This window comes from Juglans regia, chromosome 2 (assembly GCF_001411555.2).
Source record: "Juglans regia cultivar Chandler chromosome 2, Walnut 2.0, whole genome shotgun sequence".
Lineage (NCBI taxonomy): Eukaryota > Viridiplantae > Streptophyta > Magnoliopsida > Fagales > Juglandaceae > Juglans > Juglans regia.
Window position 1 is genome coordinate 33,929,507 of NC_049902.1, and position 24,058 is coordinate 33,953,564.

General features: G+C 35.3%; 2 protein-coding genes across 8 annotated transcripts; both read left to right on the forward strand.

Annotated features, from left to right (window-relative positions):
* The first annotated feature begins 964 nt into the window (after nucleotides 1-964).
* Nucleotides 965-11,528, forward strand: LOC109012625. Of its 4 annotated transcripts, XM_035687489.1 has the most exons (11): nucleotides 965-1,079; nucleotides 2,979-3,402; nucleotides 3,517-3,785; nucleotides 4,546-4,662; nucleotides 5,752-5,834; nucleotides 7,030-7,487; nucleotides 7,854-8,032; nucleotides 8,689-8,774; nucleotides 9,618-9,751; nucleotides 10,101-10,406; nucleotides 11,002-11,528. In XM_035687489.1, exons 4-11 carry the CDS (start codon nucleotides 4,552-4,554, stop codon nucleotides 11,223-11,225), a joined length of 1,581 nt encoding a protein of 526 aa, XP_035543382.1. In that variant the 5' UTR covers nucleotides 965-1,079; nucleotides 2,979-3,402; nucleotides 3,517-3,785; nucleotides 4,546-4,551; the 3' UTR covers nucleotides 11,226-11,528. The 4 variants fall into 4 exon arrangements, with proteins under 4 accessions (XP_035543382.1, XP_035543380.1, XP_035543381.1 ...); XM_035687487.1 differs by lacking the exon at nucleotides 3,517-3,785; XM_035687488.1 differs by lacking the exon at nucleotides 3,517-3,785 and having other exon boundaries at nucleotides 2,982-3,402.
* Nucleotides 11,529-14,359: 2,831 nt separating this feature from the next.
* LOC118343690 lies at nucleotides 14,360-23,869 on the forward strand. Of its 4 annotated transcripts, none has more exons than XM_035687773.1 (10): nucleotides 14,770-15,120; nucleotides 15,235-15,526; nucleotides 16,290-16,406; nucleotides 17,509-17,591; nucleotides 19,331-19,788; nucleotides 20,170-20,348; nucleotides 21,030-21,115; nucleotides 21,959-22,092; nucleotides 22,442-22,747; nucleotides 23,343-23,869. In XM_035687773.1, the coding sequence occupies exons 3-10, from the start codon at nucleotides 16,296-16,298 to the stop codon at nucleotides 23,564-23,566; spliced, it is 1,581 nt and encodes a 526-aa protein (XP_035543666.1). In that variant the 5' UTR covers nucleotides 14,770-15,120; nucleotides 15,235-15,526; nucleotides 16,290-16,295; the 3' UTR covers nucleotides 23,567-23,869. The 4 variants fall into 4 exon arrangements, with proteins under 4 accessions (XP_018849913.1, XP_035543666.1, XP_035543668.1 ...); XM_035687775.1 differs by having other exon boundaries at nucleotides 15,047-15,120; nucleotides 15,317-15,526; XM_018994368.2 differs by lacking the exon at nucleotides 15,235-15,526 and having other exon boundaries at nucleotides 14,360-15,120.
* Nucleotides 23,870-24,058: the final 189 nt, after the last annotated feature.

A 24,058-nucleotide genomic window follows, 5' to 3' on the forward strand; every position in this document is an offset into this window, starting at 1 on the left:
CGATATTAGACCGCCGCAACTAATCATTTCTTAATTTCTTCCCCCAGTGTAGGGCTATAATTGAGTCGAGTGAAGCTGGTCTTTGGCTTACCGAGCTCGGCTCGATTCAAAATACTTGAAGTCGATATTTTTTTTTATTCTTCATTCAAGCTCGGCTCAATAAGTTAAATGCTCAACTCGAGCTTGAGCTCGAGCTTGTCCTACAAACGAATTCGAGTCAAGCCAAGTTCCAGCTCGAACTATGTATTTTTTTTATTTTTTGAATATGATTTAATAATTAATAAAATAAATAAATAAATAAATAATTTAATATTAAATTTATACAACTAACAAGTAGAATCTCTATTGAATTATAAAATTTTAAAAAATTTATAAGTAATTAATATCTAACTAGTTGATATTTATCCAAAATAATAATATATTATATGCTTACATATATTATTAATACATACACTTAATATGATAGCACATATTTATTTCATATATGATTCTCACGTATTAGTATATGAAATTATTAAATTTTATCTATTAATTATTATACAAATTATAAAATATACTTATGAAGTATATTCATTATATAGACATAAGTAATTAGATTACATATTATATATTTAATTATAAAAGTGGTATACTTATATTATTAGTTACTACATATATATGTGTATATACACATAGGTGTATGTATATATTTATTAATATATGAATGAGTTTTAATCAAGTCGAGTTAACGAGTCAACTCGAGCATAAACGAGAGAGCCTTAACTGAATTGAGTTGAGTTTTATCAGATATGTGTCATTTACAATTCGAGTAAATATATACTTTTACGAATGAGTTTTATTTTTTCGCGAGTCGAGTTCGATTTGAGTTTAACTGAACGAGTATCGAGTGGGCTATCGAAGAAACGGGTACATTTACAGCCCAGCCCCAATGCGCATATATGAATATGCTCTGAACAACCCCCCCCCACCTCCCCCCCCCACGTCTCTGTCTCTGTCGCCAGCTCTTCTCTTTGTTCTCTCACTCTCCCTTTGCGCCGCCGCAGTCCTTAGCTATCGCCGTTAGCAGTTTCGTCATTCATGTTAGTCTCCATCTATCCCTCTTATCCATCTCTCTTTTCTCTCTATTCATACGCATCTCTCACTTTCTCAATTTGCTTTGGATCCAAGGGATCAAAGAGAAACAGAGTTTTCTGCCTTTCCTGTAATGGGAAATGATTTAATGATGTGCCTGTGTTCTCAAATTTTCTGGTATTTTTCTTTTTGAGTGGCTGATAAGAGATATCAACGTTTCTTCAAAGCTTTCTCTTATGAAGGGTGCTTTTGTTTTCATTTATCGAATCATACTTAATACTCAACTCCTTGGTTTCATTTCTTTTCCGTTCCAGTACAGAATTTTAGGGGTTTATATAAGCGCGGGGTTGATCTGGTTTTTAGGGGTTTAAATGGCTGGAAGGTGTTTGAGAAAAGACTCAAGTGAGTCACATGTACTGCATATTGGAATGATGGAATGATGGAATGATTATATATAATAAAAATGACTATATATAAAGTAGGTAGGTATCATTCCCTTTATCATATGTCATGATGTTTTGCATATTATATAAGAAATTGTGGATCACTAAATTATTTGATTTTCCATCAAATTAATGTGGTTCATACACTTTTAATCATTAAGGTTTCTCTTATCGTCATGTTCTAGATGTAATGACTTCTTGATCAATCTGATGCATTAAATTATAATGCTTATAAACTGTAAAGTCCTATTGTTTTGGGGTACCCCCAATAAATAATAGCATGAACTTATTATTTTTTCTCTTAAATTCGAAGCAAAAAGACATGTGAAATGTCAAAAATTAAGTTGGCTTGTGTCATCTTGTACCCTAATTTAGTTTAAAGGTCACAATATAGAAATATGAGGTGACAATTTAACTAATTATGTTGTTTTCTTTAGAAATAATCAGCTCTACCGACCGCTTGTCTTCCCATTTAAACTTGTATGTATATTATATTTTTATGGTGGTCATAATATAATACAAGAATTAATCATGTAGAATATAATTAGTGTTCCTTAATTATCTTGACATGATGGGGACAAAACGTCACAAATAAGAGAGGACACATAATTCATTTTTTTTTTTTTAATGAAGCTATAAATGATTGCATATTGAAAACAAGAAATCATGGAGTAGTATTGCTACATCGACCGGAGTTGCATCCAAATTAATGGAGTACCAAAAATCATGGCACATGAAACTTTCTTACTGGAGGCTATCACAAATACCCAGAAATCTAACAAGTTCTGAAAAATACCATGATTTTCCATTATTTTGCCCATCGAAAAACTCCAATGATCCCTTGAACACCGATATGAGCAAAATAGCCTGCTGCCACCTGATTGAATTCCCTATAAACATGCATGCACCCATGATAGAGATAATTGTTTGCAATATTGTCTTTGATGATTATGAAATGAGTAATATTTTAGTTACAAAGGTTTGAGATTTCCTGTACTGCTCATCGTGTAGTGACTGGCCTGCATTATCCAAATGTATGGCTTCTTGAGAAAGAGAGGTCCTTATAAAACCTGTTATAAGTGGAGATAATTATGCGTACCATTCCTGAAGCTAGGATGGTAGTCAATCCTGTTTCTGTGCAATAGAACTTGAAACAGGATTGGGAAGATAATGGCTTCAGATGCTGAGTTTTAACTTTTCTTCTTTGTTATTGGTATGTCTATTACTAAAGGTATGTTAGCTTGTTTTTTAATTGTAGAAACTGTGTTTGCTTCTATAAAGTTTCTGAAGTTGGAAAGCATTTGGGAGCTCAACAGGATTATTTATAAATGAAATATGTTACAAGTTTACAGCAAATGATGTTATCTAATCTTATCATCATCTGTTACCTCTTATCATCACCTGTTACATTTTAATTTACATTTGAAACTTGTGATGAATCATTTTGAGTTGATCTCTTCGCAGCAGCATTTTTGGAAGACGTGTTTTTTGAGTTATCTGCAGAAAAGTACTTTTGACAGTTGTTTGGTTCGGTATGGATTCGGACTCCTTAATGTTGGAAGCTCAAGAAGTAAAATTAGAAGACGGTGCTGAAAGAGCCAAAAATCGGAAAAGAAAGTTAAATAAAACCGTGGATAATGCGCACGCCATGCAAGACAAACTCGTCAAAAGGATTATATTATCTTTGACCAAGCCATCTTCCGTTCTAGGACTTGGCCCAAGGACTGGCTCGAAGATTGTGAGATGGGAAAATCGTGTCAGGTTATGCTATCTGTTGCGCAAGCTCACGAGACAGCAAAATTGGATAGAATTAGGCGGCGTGCTGAGCATGTTCTTAAAAGGGACATGCAAGGACAGATCTCCCGCAAACAATCGTTTGAAGTATTCGGTATGGTTTTGAAGCTAGTTTTCTGGCCTGGCAGTTTTAATATTTTCTTAGTTGCTTATGTTTGAATTGTTTGTCACACCTCGATAATTTAGTACGTTCGTATAATGGTTATAGGTCTTTGTGACTCAATAGGCGAGAGCTACCCTGTACTGAAACAGAAGAAGATTATGTGTGTATTCAATGTTGTGACATGTAGGGGAGGCTCTGCGGATGGGGGCTACCAGGGCGCCGCTTGAGGTGGTGAAGGGGGGAGTTCGAGACTGAGAAGGGGTGAAATCGCATAGTAACCCTAATTTGAAGTTGGGTGATTTGGGGGAGATTGTATTGGGGGCCGTCAGCCAGAGGATGGGCCTGAATACTAGTGGGCTGCAGAATAAACTTAAGTGAGTCAATTAGTTGTATGGGTTAAGGCCGAAAGGTCTGTCTGGGTATAAGGCCCAACTTATGTTTGTATTTCCGCCTGTAATGCTTTAGAGTAATTCGTCTGTTATTTCCTTAGGTGCTTAGCTCAGTGAGGCTTGTCTTTATTTCCTTTTCTGTTATTTTGTCAGAGTCTATATGTAGTGTGGTGGGCAGTTATTTTCCTTTATGCAAGAACTATCAATATACAGAATTCCTTTCATCTCTCAATCTCTCTCGTTTCCTGGAGGCTGGAGGTCACCCCCCTCGAAGTGGGAATCCACTATTGTTACTCGAGCTGTTTGACAAATGTTTAAGACCTGATATAAGTTCAAATTTGGTCTGATTATATCATTCTCATAGGAGCAGTGGTTTTTCCTATTATTTGATTAGGATCTTGAGCTTTGTTTTAGCCCTCTAGAATTAAATCATCTTCTGATTATATTGAGTATACAATCATTTTCATATATAGAACCAATAGCACCTGGCTAACTAATGACATAATGCTCGATTGTTTTGGTCTGAATTCTACTGCAGATTTTCTTTGCATGATATATATAATGCATGTATTCTTAAGACTTCATATATACTTATATATATAAATATATAAGTTTCAGGTTCACTTGTATATTTTTTTAATGGGTTCTTCTTGAAGCTACTCATTTTATACTTGATACATCTTGACATTGATATCATGATTCTGAAATTATAGAACCCACTCATATATGTTACCAATACTTTTAGGTTTCAATGGAGCTTCTTAAGTATATGAAAAGTGATCGTATCAACCCCAGCAGGATTAAGAACATTTATGACGTTTGGATGAGAAAGATTGGATCAATGAAAGATTGCCCAATAGAGGTAATGTCTGGAAACTTGATCTTAAATATCTCAGAATCATCGACATTAAGTGTTTGTGATATTTTCAAGAATGAGTATATCGTATTTCAAGCTGTCCTTTTATTTTACTTTTTTTTCCCAATGATATCACATTACCTGGATTCAGGATATGGATTGTAGTTCTTTGTCTTATCAATTACTCTTTGTAGTAATTGAAAAGGGGTTTCCGATGGAAGGAGGGGAATTTATAGAAGCGCAAGAGATTTCTCATGAAATAAACATAGACAATGCAAACCGCACTGCAAATAGATATTTTATAGAGGAGAAATTTCCTATCGAGACTATAATATTAGTCATCGCATTTTGTAATCAGGCCAATATGAAGAGTCAAGTGTTGCGTTTGATCCCATAAATAAAATTTCTTTCACCTATTTGAATAAAGTTCTTACTTATCAATCCAAAAAAAAAAAAATTATTTCACCTATTAGAAAAATAAGAAAAATCAGAAGAGTCAAGTCTTGCGTGCTATACTTGATAAAAAAAAAAAATTATTATTCTTCTTTTTGATCACCGCCTCCCTAACCGATGTTGATAATGGATATGTTTAGACATTTTCCCTCCGTAGACCAGAGACAAGCTAAGCTGATCCTGAACTACACTCAAAGTTCAGGATTTGGATAGACTCAGATAATGTTCCTGTAATGTGTTTATTGATACATTTACTTGAAAAAAGTTGTGTTGATTGATACATTTATACTTGGTTGTACCTGTATGTCTGCATAAACTCTTTTGGTGAAGTAGAAAGAAAATTTTCTTTTGATGTTTGAGGAAATGAGAGTTGGGATCCTCTTTTTTAGATCTACAAAAGGAGGTTGGTATCTTGAATTATTTCAGAGGCTTTTGCACATTCCCATCATGGGATGAATCTCTGAAAAGCATATTGTCTAAATATAGATTCCAATGGTGGGGAAGTTGATGCACCAAAGTGCATATTTTGAAGGATTTTAGTTGATAAGCGGAGGCCTTTTGGGCTTACATTATATCAAATATCTCACTTGACTCACTTCAAAAGGCTGACGTTTCTCACGTCTATTTTTTCTTGTTGAGCAGGATAAATTTGTGGTTCACTCGGAGTTCATCCTGTTCTGTCTTATGCATGATAATATTGAGGAAGCACATCAGGCTGCCCTTTGGTAAGGTTATCATTTTTTTCCTGTGCCTAGTAGCTGTGATGTTGAAGCTTCAGTTTCTGATGCCTAACCTTGTGGGGAGTTCTTCTTATATCTCAACGATGTGGTTTGTGCAATGCTGCATGAGCTTTTGTGGATTACTGGAATTAAAAATTGTGGCCAAAATTTTTAATCCATAAGCCAATGAGCTCTAGCTCCAATGGCCACACCTGCTCCTTTAAGAATATGATAGAGGGCAAGGTTGTGGTGTAAGATCCACCAGATGCTGCCAATTAGAAAAAATGCAATGGCCGGCAGAGTCTTAGCAAGGTTCCTTTTGAAATGTAACTAGATTTTGAAAAATCCCTTGTCTGATTGCATCTCAAAGCTAATAAGTTGTACCCATAACATTTTTTTTTTATCAGTAGTAAGAACTTTATTAAAAAATAGGCATGGCCAAGTACCATAACATATTGTAGATAGCATTTGAATTTTGTTTTAGGCTGAGCTGGTATCTATAGTATATTATAGGTGTTTTCTTAGTGTGCTCCCTTTTGAAATCTTAAGACATCCTTTATGAGGGGGATGAGATAAAAACAAAGCTTAAAAAAAGCTAATTAATCAGTTATAGTTAAGAGTGAAGAGTTCTATTGCTGTGTGTACCACATGTTAACCTTCTTTTTAACAAGCTTGAGAGCTTGTAGGTTGAAAATATATTCTATAAAAAAAAAAAAAAAGAAGCTTGAGAGCTAATTGTGAATTTAAATATATTCTATTCCCATAGGTTGAAATAACCGTATTAATTTAGTTACTTTTTTTGCAACATGAAATGAAGGCAAAAAGCACAATAAGATTGATTATATTTCTATAAACATTTTTTTTTTAATCTCTCAACTTCTTGAGTTTGCAATGTTCTTTATTTGAATTATGTGGTCTTGAAAAAATGTGTTTGCATACCTTGATGCAATTGCACAATATACATGTATATATGTGTGTGTGTGTGTGTGTGTGTAATATGGTCTCCTGTCAGAGGACATGATTAGCGTCTTCAGAAACAGTTGTACTCTTGCTTTGGTTGAATCACTAATAAGTTTTGGCCTTCTTTGGTAATAAGTTTTACATGGATGCTGAACAATGGCATGATTCTAGGAAGAGTATGAATGGCTTAATGAGAAATTAGCAATGTTGGGTTTCAGTCATTTATCACTTTTCTTTTCAGCCTTAAGCAAGAACGTGAACTTGGTGCTGTCCCTATTTCAAATATGCTCTTGGGCTTGACATTCTATCAACTTTGGTACTCAACTATCCCAAAAGAGATGCAGTGGGGAGATTCAGACCAGTTTTACTCCCCCAGGCGCTCGGACATGTTGGGAACAAGATTCATCAACTCAGTCGGAAATTCTGAGTGGGATAATGCAAATGATACTTACAAGGCAGATATTCCCTCTCGACATGATTCAGAAACCTCTGTTAAGAATAATAAACAAATATCTGGGGATGCTGATATTAATCAATCCAGAGAAGCATCTATGAATGTTGATGTTGGTCTGCAAGGAGAAAATCATACGCAGAACTTCCAGCCTCAAGATTTTTCGATGAACTCTGATGAAAATACTGGAAATGAAACCTCTAATCATGGTGATTATATGCAGTATGCTTCCAATTTATCTACCCTTTGTAAGTTCTAAATCCTATTCATTTTTTTTAGTGTTGTTAGGTTTTACTCCTTAATTACCTCATTGGACCACCTCCACCCCCACGCAGTGGGGCACATATATCTATTATGAACTTCTATTATGAACTTCGACACACACACACAGAAGCTAAGTATTCTAACAAGTGTATTAACCAATTTTAAATTCCTGGACTAAGAAAATTGCTACTAAATGCTATCTCTAGCTAATATATATATATATATATTAGGAGTATTTTTGCCCTTCCCCCAATCCCGAAGTTTTCATGAAGTAATCAACTACATTAGGAGAAAGATCTGAATTACTTATTAAAAATTATTATCCACTGAATTTATCTCTCTTGACTAAGGGGGCATCGATACCTGGCTGCTGCCCTTTCAATTGCCGCACCCTCCAGAGAATCCTGAGGACTTCATCAATTTGCATAGGAAAATGCTTAATGACTATTATATGGATGCAGTTAAGTATTTTCAACAGGCTCTTCACTCAACACCCCCTTTGTCAGAGGCCTTACTCCCTTTGATACAGGTATTTAAATATTTATTCCTATATTTTGCAAACAAACTTTTCAACTCCTATGAGATCTAATAGAATTTGAATTGATCCACAATATTCATTCGTTTCTAACATATGTCAATAATGGAATTAGTGCGGCTTTTTCATTTTTGCTTTATTAGGCTCAAGTAGGAGATTTTGGTAAAAGATAGTCCTTCAAAATGGTCTAGTGTTATTAAATTTCTCTTTCAGCCAAAAATGTATTAGAAGGGAGTGTAGTGTTTAAAGGATGAACAATGTTCGTGGGTTCTCTGCTCTCAGTCAGTTGCTTCTGACTTGCAGATGGCTATCAGTGAAGCTTCTGTTCTTTCTCTTAGCGGTTCAGATGGTTATCAGTGAAGCTTCTGTGCATCATGCATCATGCATTTTGGTCGTCAAGGGTTTTTTATATATTCCCCGTGTGCTAGAGCTGCAACTTTTCTTTCTTACAAATTTCTTCACTTAAAACTCGTTCAGTTATGTATTTAGGTCTTCAATCGGCCTTGCAAAACATAATTTCTTTTACCACAAAAAATCTCATATTTCTACGATTAAGTATAGGTTTGCAATTGCTGCAATTATTCTTTATTTGCATTCTTAAATTCAAGTACTCTATTCTTAGTTTTTTTTTTTTAATTTCTTTATGTCAGTTGTTGCTGATGGGTGGTCGAGTTGACGAGGCCCTAAATGAGCTAGAGAAGCTCTGTTCTCATTCAATCGCAGCACTTCCTTTCAGGTACTATTACCTTTGCATACTAGATATCTTTCACTGATTGCTGAGAAATGAAAGGAGTCCGGAAAGATAAAAACATTCTACATGGGAAAGAAAATTGAAATTAATTTGATTGGTAAAGAAGATTTAAGTTCATCTGATTGCTTGAGAAAGCATAGGATTAAAACAATTAAAGAATGGCTGCCACAGGCTTTGACCATAGGAAGTGGCGGTGGTGCTTGTCATGTTGGAGGTCTATTGCCTTCGGTGGTGGTGCCAGCTTAAAACTGGTAGGATGCTGTTATGGTTTGGTATAGAACTTTGTTCAGGTCAGTCGGCCTGCATTGTGGGAGATTTCTGTACTGAAATGAAGTGGATGGTTTGATCTCTTTTTCTTTTAATGGATAACCTAGCCAAGGCAGTTCACCAACCAGTGAAAACCGAAAATGTGATTATCTTGTCTCAAATGACAAATGTGATGAGCTTGACGTATGGAATGTCACCAACCAGTGAAAACTGGGAATGTGATTGCGTTGTCTCAAATGACAATGTGATGAGCTTGACGTTCAGAATGGTGGCACTGCAAGCAAAGTTCAAAGGCACCACTAAGGCAGTGCAATAAAGTTGATTGAAGTGGGTCTTCTTGAAACAGTCACTAGACTTATACCTTTTTTGACAAAATATTTATGTCTTTGGGTATTCTTAATCCACCTGCAGAAACGACTCGAATACTTATAAAAAAAAGTATCTCTTAGCTCCAAATTCTGTTGTTGCTCTTTTTGTGGTCTTGTTTGTAATTATGTACTTGTTCACCCTTGTTACTCACGCCCTGAGGTCTTGACACCAATAAAAACACATATGCTGCAGGTTGAAGGCTAGTCTTTTGGAACATTTTAATTCCAACAACTCTGCCGTGCTCTCTGCCTGCTTTGAGGATATCCTAAAGAGGGACCCAACATGTTCCCATTCATTGGCGAAGCTTGTCAGGATGCATCAAAGTGGTATTTCATCATTCTGAGTCATGATCTTCGATACACTCTGGATGAGACATAATGTTTTCGTTTAATTCCCTTCTCTTGGTGATCAAGCTGTAAAATTTCCGCCCTAGTTTTAAAACCATTTTTTAATAAGTAATAAATATAATGAAACGATGAAAATAGGATACTCTAGTATGTAACCACTGTACCAGTGGATGGTAGACCAAAAATTGGTTGGCTGATACTTGATATTTTCATACTGAACCAAACTATTATTACTTTTTCATTTAATTCACTGTCATTTTAAGATGACAATACTGTCCTTAACTAGATTACTAAGAAAGTATAATTTCTTCCTCCTGATATTTTGCAGGGGATTATGGTCTTGAATCCCTATTGGAAATGATAGCTTTGCATTTAGATGCTACCTATGCAGAGTATAATACATGGAGAGAGTTTGCTTCATGTTTCATCAAACTTTCTCAATGTGAAGAGGATCGATTGTCTGTGTGCAAGAATGAAAACGAAGATATGCAGGAGCAACCTGACTCTATTCATTTTAGTAAGACCCCCAGGATATTTACAGAGGGGCAATCAGGAAAGAGTTGGAGGCTTCGATGCAGATGGTGGTTGACACGTCACTTCACTAAAACCATTCTTGAATCAGAAATTGCGGCAGGTACCTTCCATGATTCATATAAAGAAAACTGCTTCACTTTGTGCTACCCGTATCATGCTGTTGAAATAAAGAAAATCACTTTGTGCTGTTGCTTCTGAACTTGTCTGGGAAGCCAAAGTTATTTAACCATGATGAAATTTTTATGCCGTGATTGATGTGCATGCAATCGCAATCTGTTTAGTATTTGGTCTTAAAGTAGAGGATAGAAATAGCAACATCTGAACTGGACAACAACCAATTTAATTGGAATATTGTTAGCCAACTTAGTGAATCAGTTTGATTCAGCTCCATTGGTTTATTTTTGATCGGCTAAAGCTCTCCCTAATGCACATAACTTAGTAAATTGGTCTCATGCGGTTGGATTGATTTAGCTGTGATTGGCTAAGGTTCCCCTTAATGCATATTGTGAGAAAAACCGGGCTTCCCACATTGACTAACTGTTGAATATGACCTACAAGGGGATCTCCTAATAATAATGCATCTAGAGATTAGATCTGCATTGCAATGTCTCAGTGGACGTGAATGGTGTACTTTCAATCGACTTCTTTTACCCAAATTAGCTAAAAATTGGTTGTTTTGTTTTTACTTGCCACAGGTGATTTGCAGCTCCTGACTTATAAAGCTGCATGTGCAACACATCTTTATGGACAAGAGTTCAAATATGTTGTGGAAGCTTCTAATTGTTTGGAAAAGCAAAATGAGAGGGATTTGTTCATATTCTTGCAAAATCACATGCAGAACTCAATCGGAATATACTCAAACACAAACTCACGTGAAGAACTCATTCAGCATATACTCAAACTTTCTCTACAAAAATAGATAATATCATCTTCCATTTTGAAAGGCACAGAAGTTCATTTTCTTGATTGGTGAATTGTAATCATTTTCTCTACAAAAATACTGCACGATTATTGGAAAAGTCAAGGGGCAGCTGCTTTTAATAGATGCTTTTTATACAATTCGACCGGCAGTTATGGCACCTTGGCTGGATATCATGTACATTTTGTTACTCACTGGCCTGTGGAGAGACCCTTTAATACAAAGTGATTGTTTCTTCTTCACTGGCTGTTGGCTACCATGAGGAAGAAACAATCACTTTGTACTGACCCTTTAATAGCTGAAGCAATTGGAGCACTAATAGCAATAAACTTTGAGATTGAGGTGGGTATGAGAAGGGTTATATTAGAAGGTGATTCCAAAAAAGTTGTCATGAACATTCAAGAACAAAAGGATGATGACAGTTACTTTGGGATGATCATCTCAGATATTAGATCAAGGATCAATTGTTTTGCTGTGTGTGTTGTTAAACATGTTCATGGGGAAGCCAAACATAAACCGAGTAAATGAGATAATAAATATATAACTAATAATGAAATAGTTTATGAATAGTAATAAAATAGTTTGAGTCAAATTTTTTATTGAATTTTAGAAAATGAGAGAGAAGAGAGTTAAGTAAAAATATTATACAATTAAAATATTGTTAAAATATGATTTTTAATATTATTTTTGTTATAAAATTTAAAAATATTGAATTATTTTTTATGTTCTATATGAAAGTTAAAAATAATAATAATTTGATAAAAAAAATATGAAAAATAAATTATAAAATATTTATATTTAAAAAATATTAAAATATTAAAATAAAATGGAAGGAAACGAGACAACTGCATGCCAAACGGCCTAAAGAAATCAAAATGTAAGGTGAAACATGCTTAAAAAGTAAAAGGAAACTTTTGGGCAAAAAATTGAAGAAAAATTTTAAACATAAGCACCACATGCACTCTTAAAAATATGTGATTTAAATATGAGAATAAAATAATAAAATCACATATTTTTAAATAGTGTGTAGAGTGTGAAGTTTCTATGTAGCACGACTCAAATGATAAACACACAATATTTTTCACAATATATTTCATAATCATATTTTAAAATGAGGAATATTAGTGTAAAATATTATATAAAAGTAACACTACTTTACAAAGTATCCTCATTTTACATTATGTATTGCGAAAGAGTAATACTATACATTACACTCTCATTCTACTTTCATTCTATTAAGTAAGATATGACGCATTCATCACCATTAGATTATAAAGAAGCATTTTATAAATGATCATTCAATGATGGTAAATGTGTCACATCTTACTTAGTAAGATGAAAGTAGGATGACAGTGTGATATATAGAATTTTTCATTGTGAAAAATGTTGTGTGTATTATTACTCAATCATTATAATTTTTTTCAAACTTCTACACGAAATATAATAAATAATCTAATTTTTTTAAATCTTAAAACAGAAATAATATTACAAAATTATAATATAATAATATTTAATTTAACTTTCAACAAAATATCTCATGCGTAACTAAAGTAGGCCTAAATTATTTTACATGTTTCATGTTGTGAGAACTCACAAAATATTTCGGATCGAAATTATTAAAATAATACTGAAGTTGTAATTTTGGTGTTGATCGACAGAAATAGCCAATTTCTTGAAGTTGTGAAGTTTGGTGATGCCTGGTCAATTCCAAACACCAGTTTGATTTGTGGAAATATTTACAACCTTAATTATTGATGCAGTGATATTTATATAATGGAAAATGATACTCACAACACATTTTATAATACTTTACACGATATATATTGTAAAATAAGGATATTTTTATAAAATAATATTAATTTTATAAGATAGTTTATGAGAATATATCTCATTTTACATCATTATTGTGTAAAGTCTATTTCAAAATACTTTATATTTATCAATTTTTTTGTATAAAAAGTAGTACAAAATTTTCACAATAATTCATTTCTTTGAACACTTTGACTTGACTCGACCTGCACCTTGTGTAGCACGCTTTTCAGTAGCATTGACAAGAAGCCGAGCATGACAAACTGACAAAGGTCATCTGTGATAGGGAAATACTATTCTCACCGAGGAATGTCATCAATTCTTTTTTTTATTTAATAATAAAGAAAGTTTTTTAATAAATTTATAATTTGTTTATATTTTTAAAAAATATTTAAAGCATTTTGAAAAAAAAAATTAACTATTCGACGATGATCTTTTTTCTCAACGAGGATCTGTAGCATCACACTTTGCCATATAAGCTAAATATTTTATTTTATCTTTTACATTGTTGACATAATTTAATTTACTCTATAAGAAAAATTTATAATTTTAATATTTCTTCATTTTCTTATAATAAATATGTAATGTATATATAATAAATAGAACAACTTAATTAATTTAATAAGAATAAAATTAAAATTAAAACAATAAAAAAATAAAATATATAGTATGAAACGATGAATACATTTCTTTCTTTTTTACATATGAGAAGTGAGGTTTCAAATCTAAATTTTTTATTTTAAAAATTGGATCATTAGTCGTATTAGAAGAGCAGCGTAGGGCCTGACTCTGCCATTAGGCTGGAGTAATTACTGGACTATAGGAAAAGCCCAACTGAAGCCCAGTCCACCATCATCCCCCAAAAGGCCTCAGAGCCACACCATTCATCGATAGAGGTCGACCAACCTCCATACAGAAAATTCAACTACAAAGAAAGCTTAGGCAATATTCCAGAATGAGCCTGCACTGCACTGGTGCTCGACTCCACTATAATTCAGGATTCCTCCACTAACTTCTAACAAACTAGGGACTGTGCTAACACAACCCAACAAGATAGAAGGAAAATAACATACTAATAAAACGCACGTTTGGATGTTGTTCATTCTCCAAAAACGGTGCGCGTTACATTTTCTTAAGGAAATAACATCTGAATATAAACTAAACGGTGCACTTAACCTCCAGCGTCAAACTTATCGTTTCGTCCTCATCTGCTTAACTCAGCAACTCTAAACGACGTCGGTTCCAGATAGAAGCATAAAACAGTCAAACACTTCAGTTACTCGAGAGTCCGTATTTAAGACTAACTATTACCAGACCCCAAGCCTGCTGACTCAAGACCGGCTGAAACGGTCCCTATTACGTAGGAGTAGGATATGGTGATCCTATTCCTGTAAATCAAGTATTTGAATTTTAAACGTTGTGTGTAAATCAAGTATTTGATTTCAAACTCGTCTTCTACAAGCAGCCCCTAGGGTTTTTGCCAGTCACATAACATATTTATCTCGTTTTTATTGCTTTCAATATCTTGAGAAAATTTTTAGTTCGGAAGAGGAATTGCACATTTGAGATCAGTAGTTCCCTTCACATCCGTAGCACACGTGACTAGGGCATCTCCATCTTCTAGATTCTTCAGCCTGTGCCTTACACCCATCGCCGCCTTCTTCCCTTCCCTGGTCAAGGTTCTTGCCGGCAGTGTTTAACAAATTGGACTTTTGAAGTAGTTTGATTCGGTATGGATTCGGACTCCATGATGTTGGAAGCTGAAGAAGTAAAATTAGAAAACGGTGCTGAAAGAGCCAAAAATCGGAAAAGAAAGTTAAATAAAACCGTGGATAATGCGCACGCCATACCAGAAAAATTCGACAAAAGGATTATATTATCCTTTACCAAGCCATCTTCCGTTCTAGGACTTGGCCCAAAGACTGGCTCGAAGACTTTGAGATGGGAAAATCGTGTCAGGTTATGCTATCTGTTGCGCAAGCTCGCGAGACAGCACAATTGGATAGAACTGGGCGGCGTGCTGAGCATGTTCTTAAAAGGGACATGCAAGGACAGATCTCCCGCAAACAATCGTTTGAAGTATTCGGTATGGTTTTGAAGCTAGTTTTCTGGCCTGGCAGTTTTGATATTTTCTTAGTTGCTTATGTTTGAATTGTTTGTCACACCTCGATAATTTAGTACGTTCGTATAATGGTTATAGGTCTTTGTGACTCAATAGGCAAGAGCTACCCTGTACTGAAACAGAAGAATATTATGTGTGTATTCAATGTTGTGACACGTAGGGGAGGCTCTGCGGATGGCGGCTACCAGGGCGCCGCTTGAGGTGGTGAAGGGGGAGTTCGAGACTCAGGAGAAGGGGTGAAATCGCATAGTAACCCTAATCTGAAGTTGGGTGATTTTGGGGAGATCGTATCGGGGGCCGTGGGCCGTGGGCCGTGGGCCGTGGGCCAGAGGATGGGCCTGAATTCTAGTGGGCCGCAGAATAAACTTAAGTGAGTCAGTTAGTTGTATGGGTTAAGGCCGAAAGGTCTGTCTGGGTTTAAGGCCCAACTTATGTTTGTATTTCCGCCTGTAATGCTTTAGGAGTAATTCGTCTGTTATTTCCTTAGGTGCTTCGCTCAGTGAGCTTGTCTTTATTTCCTTTTCTGTTATTTTGTCAGAGTCTATATGTAGTGTGGTGGGCGGTTATTTTCCTTTATGCAAGAATTATCAATATACAGAATTCCTTTCATCTCTCAATCTCTCTCGTTTCCTGGAGGCTGGAGCTCACCCCCCCTCGAAGTGGGAATCCACCATTGTTACTCAAGCCGTGTGACAAATGTTTATGACCTGATATAAGTTCAAATTTGGTCTGATTATATCATTCTCCTAGGAGCAGTGGTTTTTCCTATTATTGGATTAGGATCTTGAGCTTTGTTTTAGTCCTCTACAATTAAATCATCTTCTGATTACATTGAGTATACAATCATGTTCATATATAGAACCAATAGCACCCGGCTAACTAATGACATAATGCTCGATTGTTTTGATCTGAATTCTACTGCAGATTTTCTTTGCATGATATATATAATGCATGTATTCTTAAGACTTCGTATATACTTATATATATAAATATATAAGTTTCAGGTTCACTTGTATATTTTTTTAATGGGTTCTTCTTGAAGCTACTCATTTTTATACTTGATACATCTTTGACATTGATATCATGATTCTGAAATTATAGAACCCACTCATATATGTTACCAATACTTTTAGGTTTCAATGGAGCTTCTTAAGAATATGAAAAGTGATCGTATCAACCCCAGCAGGATTAAGTACACTTATGACGTTTGGATGAGAAAGATTGGATCAATGAAAGATTGCCCAATAAAGGTAATGTCTGGAAACTTGATCTTAGATATCTCAGAATCATCGACACCAAGTGTTTGTGCTATTTTCAAGAATGAGCATATCGCATCTCAAGCTTTCCTTTTATTTTACCCCCTTTTTTTTCCCCCAATGATATCACATTACCTGGATTCAGGATATGGATTGTAGTTCTTTGTCTTATCAGTTACTCTTTGTAGTAATTGAAAAGGGGTATCCAATGGAAGGAGGGGAATTTATAGAAGCGCAAGAGATTTCTTGTGAAATAAACATAAACAATGCAAACCGCACTGCAAATAGATACGTTATTGAGGAGAAATTTCCTCTCGAGACTATATAATATTAGTCATCGTATTTTGTAATCAGGCCAATATGACGAGTCAAGTCTTGCGTTTGATCCCATTAATACAATTTCTTTCACCTATTTGAATAAAGTTCTTACTTATCAATCCAAAAAGACAAAAAATAAAAAATTATTTCACCTATTAGAAAAAGAAGAAGAATAAGAAGAGTCAAGTCTTGTGTGCTATACTTGATAAAAAAAATTATTATTCTTCTTTTTGATCACCGCCTCCTTAACCGTTGTTGATAATGGATATGGTTAGACATTTTCCCTCCATAGACCAGAGACAAGCTAAGCTGATCCGGAACTACACTCAAATGTTCAGGATTTGGCTAGACTCAGATAATGTTCCTGTAATGTGTTTATTGATACAATTACTTAAAAAAGGTTGTGTTGATTGATACATTTATACTTGATTGAACCTGTATGTCTGCATAAACTCTTTTGGTGAAGTAGAAAGAAAATTTTCTTTTGATGTTTGAGGAAATGAGAGTTGGGATCCTCTTTTTTAGATCTACAAAAGGAGGTTGGTATCTTGAATTATTTCAGAGGCTTTTGCACATTCCTGTCATGGGATGAGTCCCTGAAATGCATATTGTCTAAATATAGATTCCAATGATGGGGAAGTTGATGCACCAAAGTGCATATTGTGAAGGATTTTAGTTGATAAGCGGAGGCCTTTTGGGCTTACATTATATCAAATATCGCACTTGACTCACTTCAAAAGGCTGAAGGTTCTCACGTTTATTTTTTCTTGTTGAGCAGCATAAATTTGTGGTTTACTCGGAGTTCATCCTGTTCTGTCTTATGCACGATAATATTGAGGAAGCACATCAGGCTGCCCTTTGGTAAGGTTACCATTTTTTTCCTGTGCCTAGTAGCTGTGATGTTGAAGCTTCAGTTTCTGATGCCTAATCTTGTGGGGAGTTCTTCTTATATCTCAACAATGTGGTTTGTGCAATGCTGCACATAGCTTTTGTCGATTACTGAAATGAAGAATTGTGGCCAAAATTTTTAATCCACAAGCCAATGAGCTCTAGCTCCAATGGCCACACCTGCTCCTTTAAGAAAATGATAGAGGGCATGGTCGTGGTGTAAGATCCACCAGATGCTGCCAATTAGAAAAAATACAATGGCCGGCAGAGTCTTAGCAAGGTTCCTTTTGAAATGTAACTAGATTTTGAAAAATCCCTTGTCTGATTGCATCTCAAAGCTAATAAGTTGTACCCATAACAATTTTTTTTTTTATCAGTAGTAAGAACTTTATTAAAAAATAGGCATAGCTAAGTGTAGATAGCATTTGAATTTTTTTTAGGCTGGGCTGGTATCTTTTTTTTTTTTTTTTTGATAGGTAAAAAGAAGTTTTATTGATCCACGTAAAGAGACAAAGCCCGAGTACACAGGAAGTATACAAGAAAGTGCCTAATTACAAACTACATGCTACTGATAGTAGGGTACAAAACATTAAGGCTCGTTCCATCCCATACAATAGAAGAGGCCCAGAGCAACAAAGTATGAAAGAAGAAATCCCTAAAACTGTCTGGAGAGCGTTCCTTATCCTCAAAGCAGCGACCATTTCTTTCGTTCCACGTGCACCACATTAAACATAAAAGTACCATCTTCCATACAGCAGCGATTTGGCGATTGCCCCTAATCCCTCGCCAACAATCCAAAAGATCTATTACCCTCTTAGGCATGACCCATGCAATACCGAGCCTCAAGAAGATTATATCCCACAGTACCTTAACTGGGCTGGTATCTGTAGTATATTATAGATGTTTTCTGAGTGTGCTCCCTTTTGAAATCTCAAGACATCCTTTATGAGGGGGATGAGATAAAAACAAAGCCTAAAAAAATCTAATTAATCAGTTATAGTTAAAAGTGAAGAGTTCTATTGCTGTGTGTACCACATGTTAACCTTCTTTTTAACAAGCTTTAGAACTTGTAGGTTGAAAGTATATTCTATCAAAAAAAAAAAGCAAGCTTGAGAGCTAATTGTGAATTCAAATATATTCTATTCCTGTAGGTTGAAATAACCGTATTAATTTAGTTACTTTGTTTGCAACATGATTTGGTTTTGCAAAAATGGTGAAGGCAAAAAGCACAATGCGATTGACTATATTTCTATAAACAATTTTTTTTTTTTTTTTTATCTCTCAACTTCTTGAGTTTGCAGTGTTCTTTATTTGAATTATGTGGCCTTAAAAAATAGTGTCAATTTGTACACTCCCAGTGTAGATGGACTATGCCTAATTACTTTGGTTTAATAAAATTTCTCTTTACCTATCAAAACAAATTATGTGGTCTTGAAAAAATGTGTTTCCATACCTTGACTTGATACAATTGCACAATATACATGTGTGTGTGTGTGTGTGTGTATAATATGGTCTGCTGTCAGAGGACATGATTAGCGTCTTCAGAACCAGTTGTTCTCTTGCTTTGGTTGCCTCACTAATAAGTTTTGGCCTTCTTTGGTAATAAGTTTTACATGGATGCTGAACAATGGCATGATTCTAGGAAGAGTATGAATGGATTAATGAGAAATTAGCAATGTTGGGTTTCAGTCATTTATCACTTTTCTTTTCAGCCTTAAGCAAGAACATGAACTTGGTGCTGTCCCTATTTTAAATATGCTCTTGGGCTTGACATTCTATCAACTTTGGTACTCAACTATCCCAAAAGAGATGCAGTTGGGAGATTCAGACCAGTTTTACTCCCTCAGGTGCTCGGACATGTTGGGAACAAGATTCATCAACTCAGTCGGAAATTCTGAGTGGGATAAAGCAAATGATACTTACAAGGCAGATATTCCCTCTCGACGTGATTCAGAAACCTCTGTTAAGAATAATAAACAAATATCTGGGGATGCTGATATTAATCAATCCAGAGAAGCATCTATGAATGTTGATGTTGGTCTGCAAGGAGAAAATCATACGCAGAACTTCCAGCCTCAAGATTTTTCAATGAACTCTGATGAAAATACTGGAAATGAAACCTCTAATCATGGTGATTATATGCAGTATGCTTCCAATTTATCTACCCTTCGTAAGTTCTAAATCCTATTCATTTTTTTTAGTGTTGTTAGGTTTTACTCCTTAATTACCTCATTGGACCACCTCCACCCCCACGCAGTGGGGCACATATATCTATTATGAACTTCTATTATAAACTTCGACACACACACACACAGAGAAGCTAAGTATTCTAACAAGTGTATTAACCAATTTTAAATTCCCGGACTAAGAAAATTGCTACTAAATGCTATCTCTAGCTAATATATATATATATATATATATATATTAGGAGTATTTTTGCCCTTCCCCCAATCCCGAAGTTTTCATGAAGTAATCAACTACATTAGGAGAAAGATCTGAATTACTTATTAAAAACAATTATTATCCACTGAATTTATCTCTCTTGACTAAGGGGGCATCGATACCTGGCTGCTGCCCATTCGATTGCCGCACCCTACAGAGAATCCCGAGGACTTCATCAATTTGCATAGGAAAATGCTTAATGACTATTATATGGATGCAGTTAAGTATTTTCAACAGGCTCTTCACTCAACACCCCCTTTGTCGGAGGTCTTACTCCCTTTGATACAGGTATTTAAATATTTATTCCTATATTTTGCAAACAAACTTTTCAACTCCTATGAGATCTAATAGAATTTGAATTGATCCACAATATTCATTCGTTTCTAACATATGTCAATAATGGAATTAGTGCGGCTTTTTCATTTTTGCTTTATTAGGCTCAAGTAGGAGATTTTGGTAAAAGATAGTCCTTCAAAATGGTCTAGTGTTATTAAATTTCTCTTTCAGCCAAAAATGTATTAGAAGGGAGTGTAGTGTTTAAAGGATGAACAATGTTCGTGGGTCTTCTGGGAATTTTGTCCCGGGGGTTCTCTGCTCTCAGTCAGTTGCTTCTGACTTGCAGATGGCTATCAGTGAAGCTTCTGTTCTTTCTCTTAGTGGGTCAGATGGTTATCAGTGAAGCTTCTGTGCATCATGCATCATGCATTTTGGTCGTCAAGGGTTTTTTATATATTCCCCGTGTGCTAGAGCTGCAACTTTTCTTTCTTACAAATTTCTTCACTTAAAACTCGTTCAGTTATGTATTTAGGTCTTCAATGGGCCTTGCAAAACATAATTTCTTTTACCACAAAAAATCTCATATTTCTACGATTAAGTATAGGTTTGCAATTGCTGCAATTATTCTTTATTTGCATTCTTAAATTCAAGTACTCTATTCTTAGTTTTTTTTTTTTAATTTCTTTATGTCAGTTGTTGCTGATGGGTGGTCGAGTTGACGAGGCCCTAAATGAGCTAGAGAAGCTCTGTTCTCATTCAATCGCAGCACTTCCTTTCAGGTACTATTACCTTTGCATACTAGATATCTTTCACTGATTGCTGAGAAATGAAAGGAGTCCGGAAAGATAAAAACATTCTATATGGGAAAGAAAATTGAAATTAATTTGATTGGTAAAGAAGATTTAAGTTCATCTGATTGCTTGAGAAAGCATAGGATTAAAACAATTAAAGAATGGCTGCCACAGGCTTTGACCATGGGAAGTGGCGGTGGTGCTTGTCATGTTGGAGGTCTATTGCCTTCGGTGGTGGTGCCAGCTTAAAACTGGTAGGATGCTATTATGGTTTGGTATAGAACTTTGTTCAGGTCAGTCGGCCTGCATTGTGGGAGATTTCTGTACTGAAATGAAGTGGATGGTTTGATCTCTTTTTCTTTTAATGGATAACCTAGCCAAGGCAGTTCACCAACCAGTGAAAACCGAAAATGTGATTATCTTGTCTCAAATGACAAATGTGATGAGCTTGACGTATGGAATGTCACCAACCAGTGAAAACTGGGAATGTGATTGCGTTGTCTCAAATGACAATGTGATGAGCTTGACGTTCAGAATGGTGGCACTGCAAGCAAAGTTCAAAGGCACCACTAAGGCAGTGCAATAAAGTTGATTGAAGTGGGTCTTCTTGAAACAGTCACTAGACTTATACCTTTTTTGACAAAATATTTATGTCTTTGGGTATTCTTAATCCACCTGCAGAAACGACTCGAATACTTATAAAAAAAAGTATCTCTTAGCTCCAAATTCTGTTGTTGCTCTTTTTGTGGTCTTGTTTGTAATTATGTACTTGTTCACCCTTGTTACTCACGCCCTGAGGTCTTGACACCAATAAAAACACATATGCTGCAGGTTGAAGGCTAGTCTTTTGGAACATTTTAATTCCAACAACTCTGCCGTGCTCTCTGCCTGCTTTGAGGATATCCTAAAGAGGGACCCAACATGTTCCCATTCATTGGCGAAGCTTGTCAGGATGCATCAAAGTGGTATTTCATCATTCTGAGTCATGATCTTCGATACACTCTGGATGAGACATAATGTTTTCGTTTAATTCCCTTCTCTTGGTGATCAAGCTGTAAAATTTCCGCCCTAGTTTTAAAACCATTTTTTAATAAGTAATAAATATAATGAAACGATGAAAATAGGATACTCTAGTATGTAACCACTGTACCAGTGGATGGTAGACCAAAAATTGGTTGGCTGATACTTGATATTTTCATACTGAACCAAACTATTATTACTTTTTCATTTAATTCACTGTCATTTTAAGATGACAATACTGTCCTTAACTAGATTACTAAGAAAGTATAATTTCTTCCTCCTGATATTTTGCAGGGGATTATGGTCTTGAATCCCTATTGGAAATGATAGCTTTGCATTTAGATGCTACCTATGCAGAGTATAATACATGGAGAGAGTTTGCTTCATGTTTCATCAAACTTTCTCAATGTGAAGAGGATCGATTGTCTGTGTGCAAGAATGAAAACGAAGATATGCAGGAGCAACCTGACTCTATTCATTTTAGTAAGACCCCCAGGATATTTACAGAGGGGCAATCAGGAAAGAGTTGGAGGCTTCGATGCAGATGGTGGTTGACACGTCACTTCACTAAAACCATTCTTGAATCAGAAATTGCGGCAGGTACCTTCCATGATTCATATAAAGAAAACTGCTTCACTTTGTGCTACCCGTATCATGCTGTTGAAATAAAGAAAATCACTTTGTGCTGTTGCTTCTGAACTTGTCTGGGAAGCCAAAGTTATTTAACCATGATGAAATTTTTGTGCCGTGATTGATGTGCATGCAATCGCAATCTGTTTAGTATTTGGTCTTAAAGTAGAGGATAGAAATAGCCACGTCTGAACTGGACAACAACCAATTTAATTGGAATATTGTTAGCCAACTTAGTGAATCAGTTTGATTCAGCTCCATTGGTTTATTTTTGATCGGCTAAAGCTCTCCCTAATGCACATAACTTAGTAAATTGGTCTCATGCGGTTGGATTGATTTAGCTGTGATTGGCTAAGGTTCCCCTTAATGCATATTGTGAGAAAAACCGGGCTTCCCACATTGACTAACTGTTGAATATGACCTACAAGGGGATCTCCTAATAATAATGCATCTAGAGATTAGATCTGCATTGCAATGTCTCAGTGGACGTGAATGGTGTACTTTCAATCGACTTCTTTTACCCAAATTAGCTAAAAATTGGTTGTTTTGTTTTTACTTGCCACAGGTGATTTGCAGCTCCTGACTTATAAAGCTGCATGTGCAACACATCTTTATGGACAAGAGTTCAAATATGTTGTGGAAGCTTCTAATTGTTTGGAAAAGCAAAATGAGAGGGATTTGTTCATATTCTTGCAAAATCACATGCAGAACTCAATCGGAATATACTCAAACACAAACTCACGTGAAGAACTCATTCAGCATATACTCAAACTTTCTCTACAAAAATAGATAATATCATCTTCCATTTTGAAAGGCACAGAAGTTCATTTTCTTGATTGGTGAATTGTAATCATTTTCTCTACAAAAATACTGCACGATTATTGGAAAAGTCAAGGGGCAGCTGCTTTTAATAGATGCTTTTTATACAATTCGACCGGCAGTTATGGCACCTTGGCTGGATATCATGTACATTTTGTTACTCACTGGCCTGTGGAGAGACCCTTTAATACAAAGTGATTGTTTCTTCTTCACTGGCTGTTGGCTACCATGAGGAAGAAACAATCACTTTGTACTGACCCTTTAATAGCTGAAGCAATTGGAGCACTAATAGCAATAAACTTTGAGATTGAGGTGGGTATGAGAAGGGTTATATTAGAAGGTGATTCCAAAAAAGTTGTCATGAACATTCAAGAACAAAAGGATGATGACAGTTACTGGGTAAAAATGCACTGCATGTACAAGAGTGCATTGTGGAATTGGAGGAAACTCCACACCGTTTTA

Coding starts and splice junctions, on each gene's coding strand:
- LOC118343690 (XM_018994368.2), top strand. CDS start 14,767: ATGGATTCGGACTCCATGATGTTGGAAGCTGAAGAAGTAAAATTAGAA. Junction 19,789..20,169: donor TTCCAATTTATCTACCCTTC/GTAAGTTCTAAA, acceptor CTCTTGACTAAG/GGGGCATCGATACCTGGCTG. Junction 22,748..23,342: donor TGAATCAGAAATTGCGGCAG/GTACCTTCCATG, acceptor TACTTGCCACAG/GTGATTTGCAGCTCCTGACT.
- LOC109012625 (XM_035687487.1), top strand. CDS start 3,049: ATGGATTCGGACTCCTTAATGTTGGAAGCTCAAGAAGTAAAATTAGAA. Junction 4,663..5,751: donor TGAAAGATTGCCCAATAGAG/GTAATGTCTGGA, acceptor CTTGTTGAGCAG/GATAAATTTGTGGTTCACTC. Junction 10,407..11,001: donor TGAATCAGAAATTGCGGCAG/GTACCTTCCATG, acceptor TACTTGCCACAG/GTGATTTGCAGCTCCTGACT.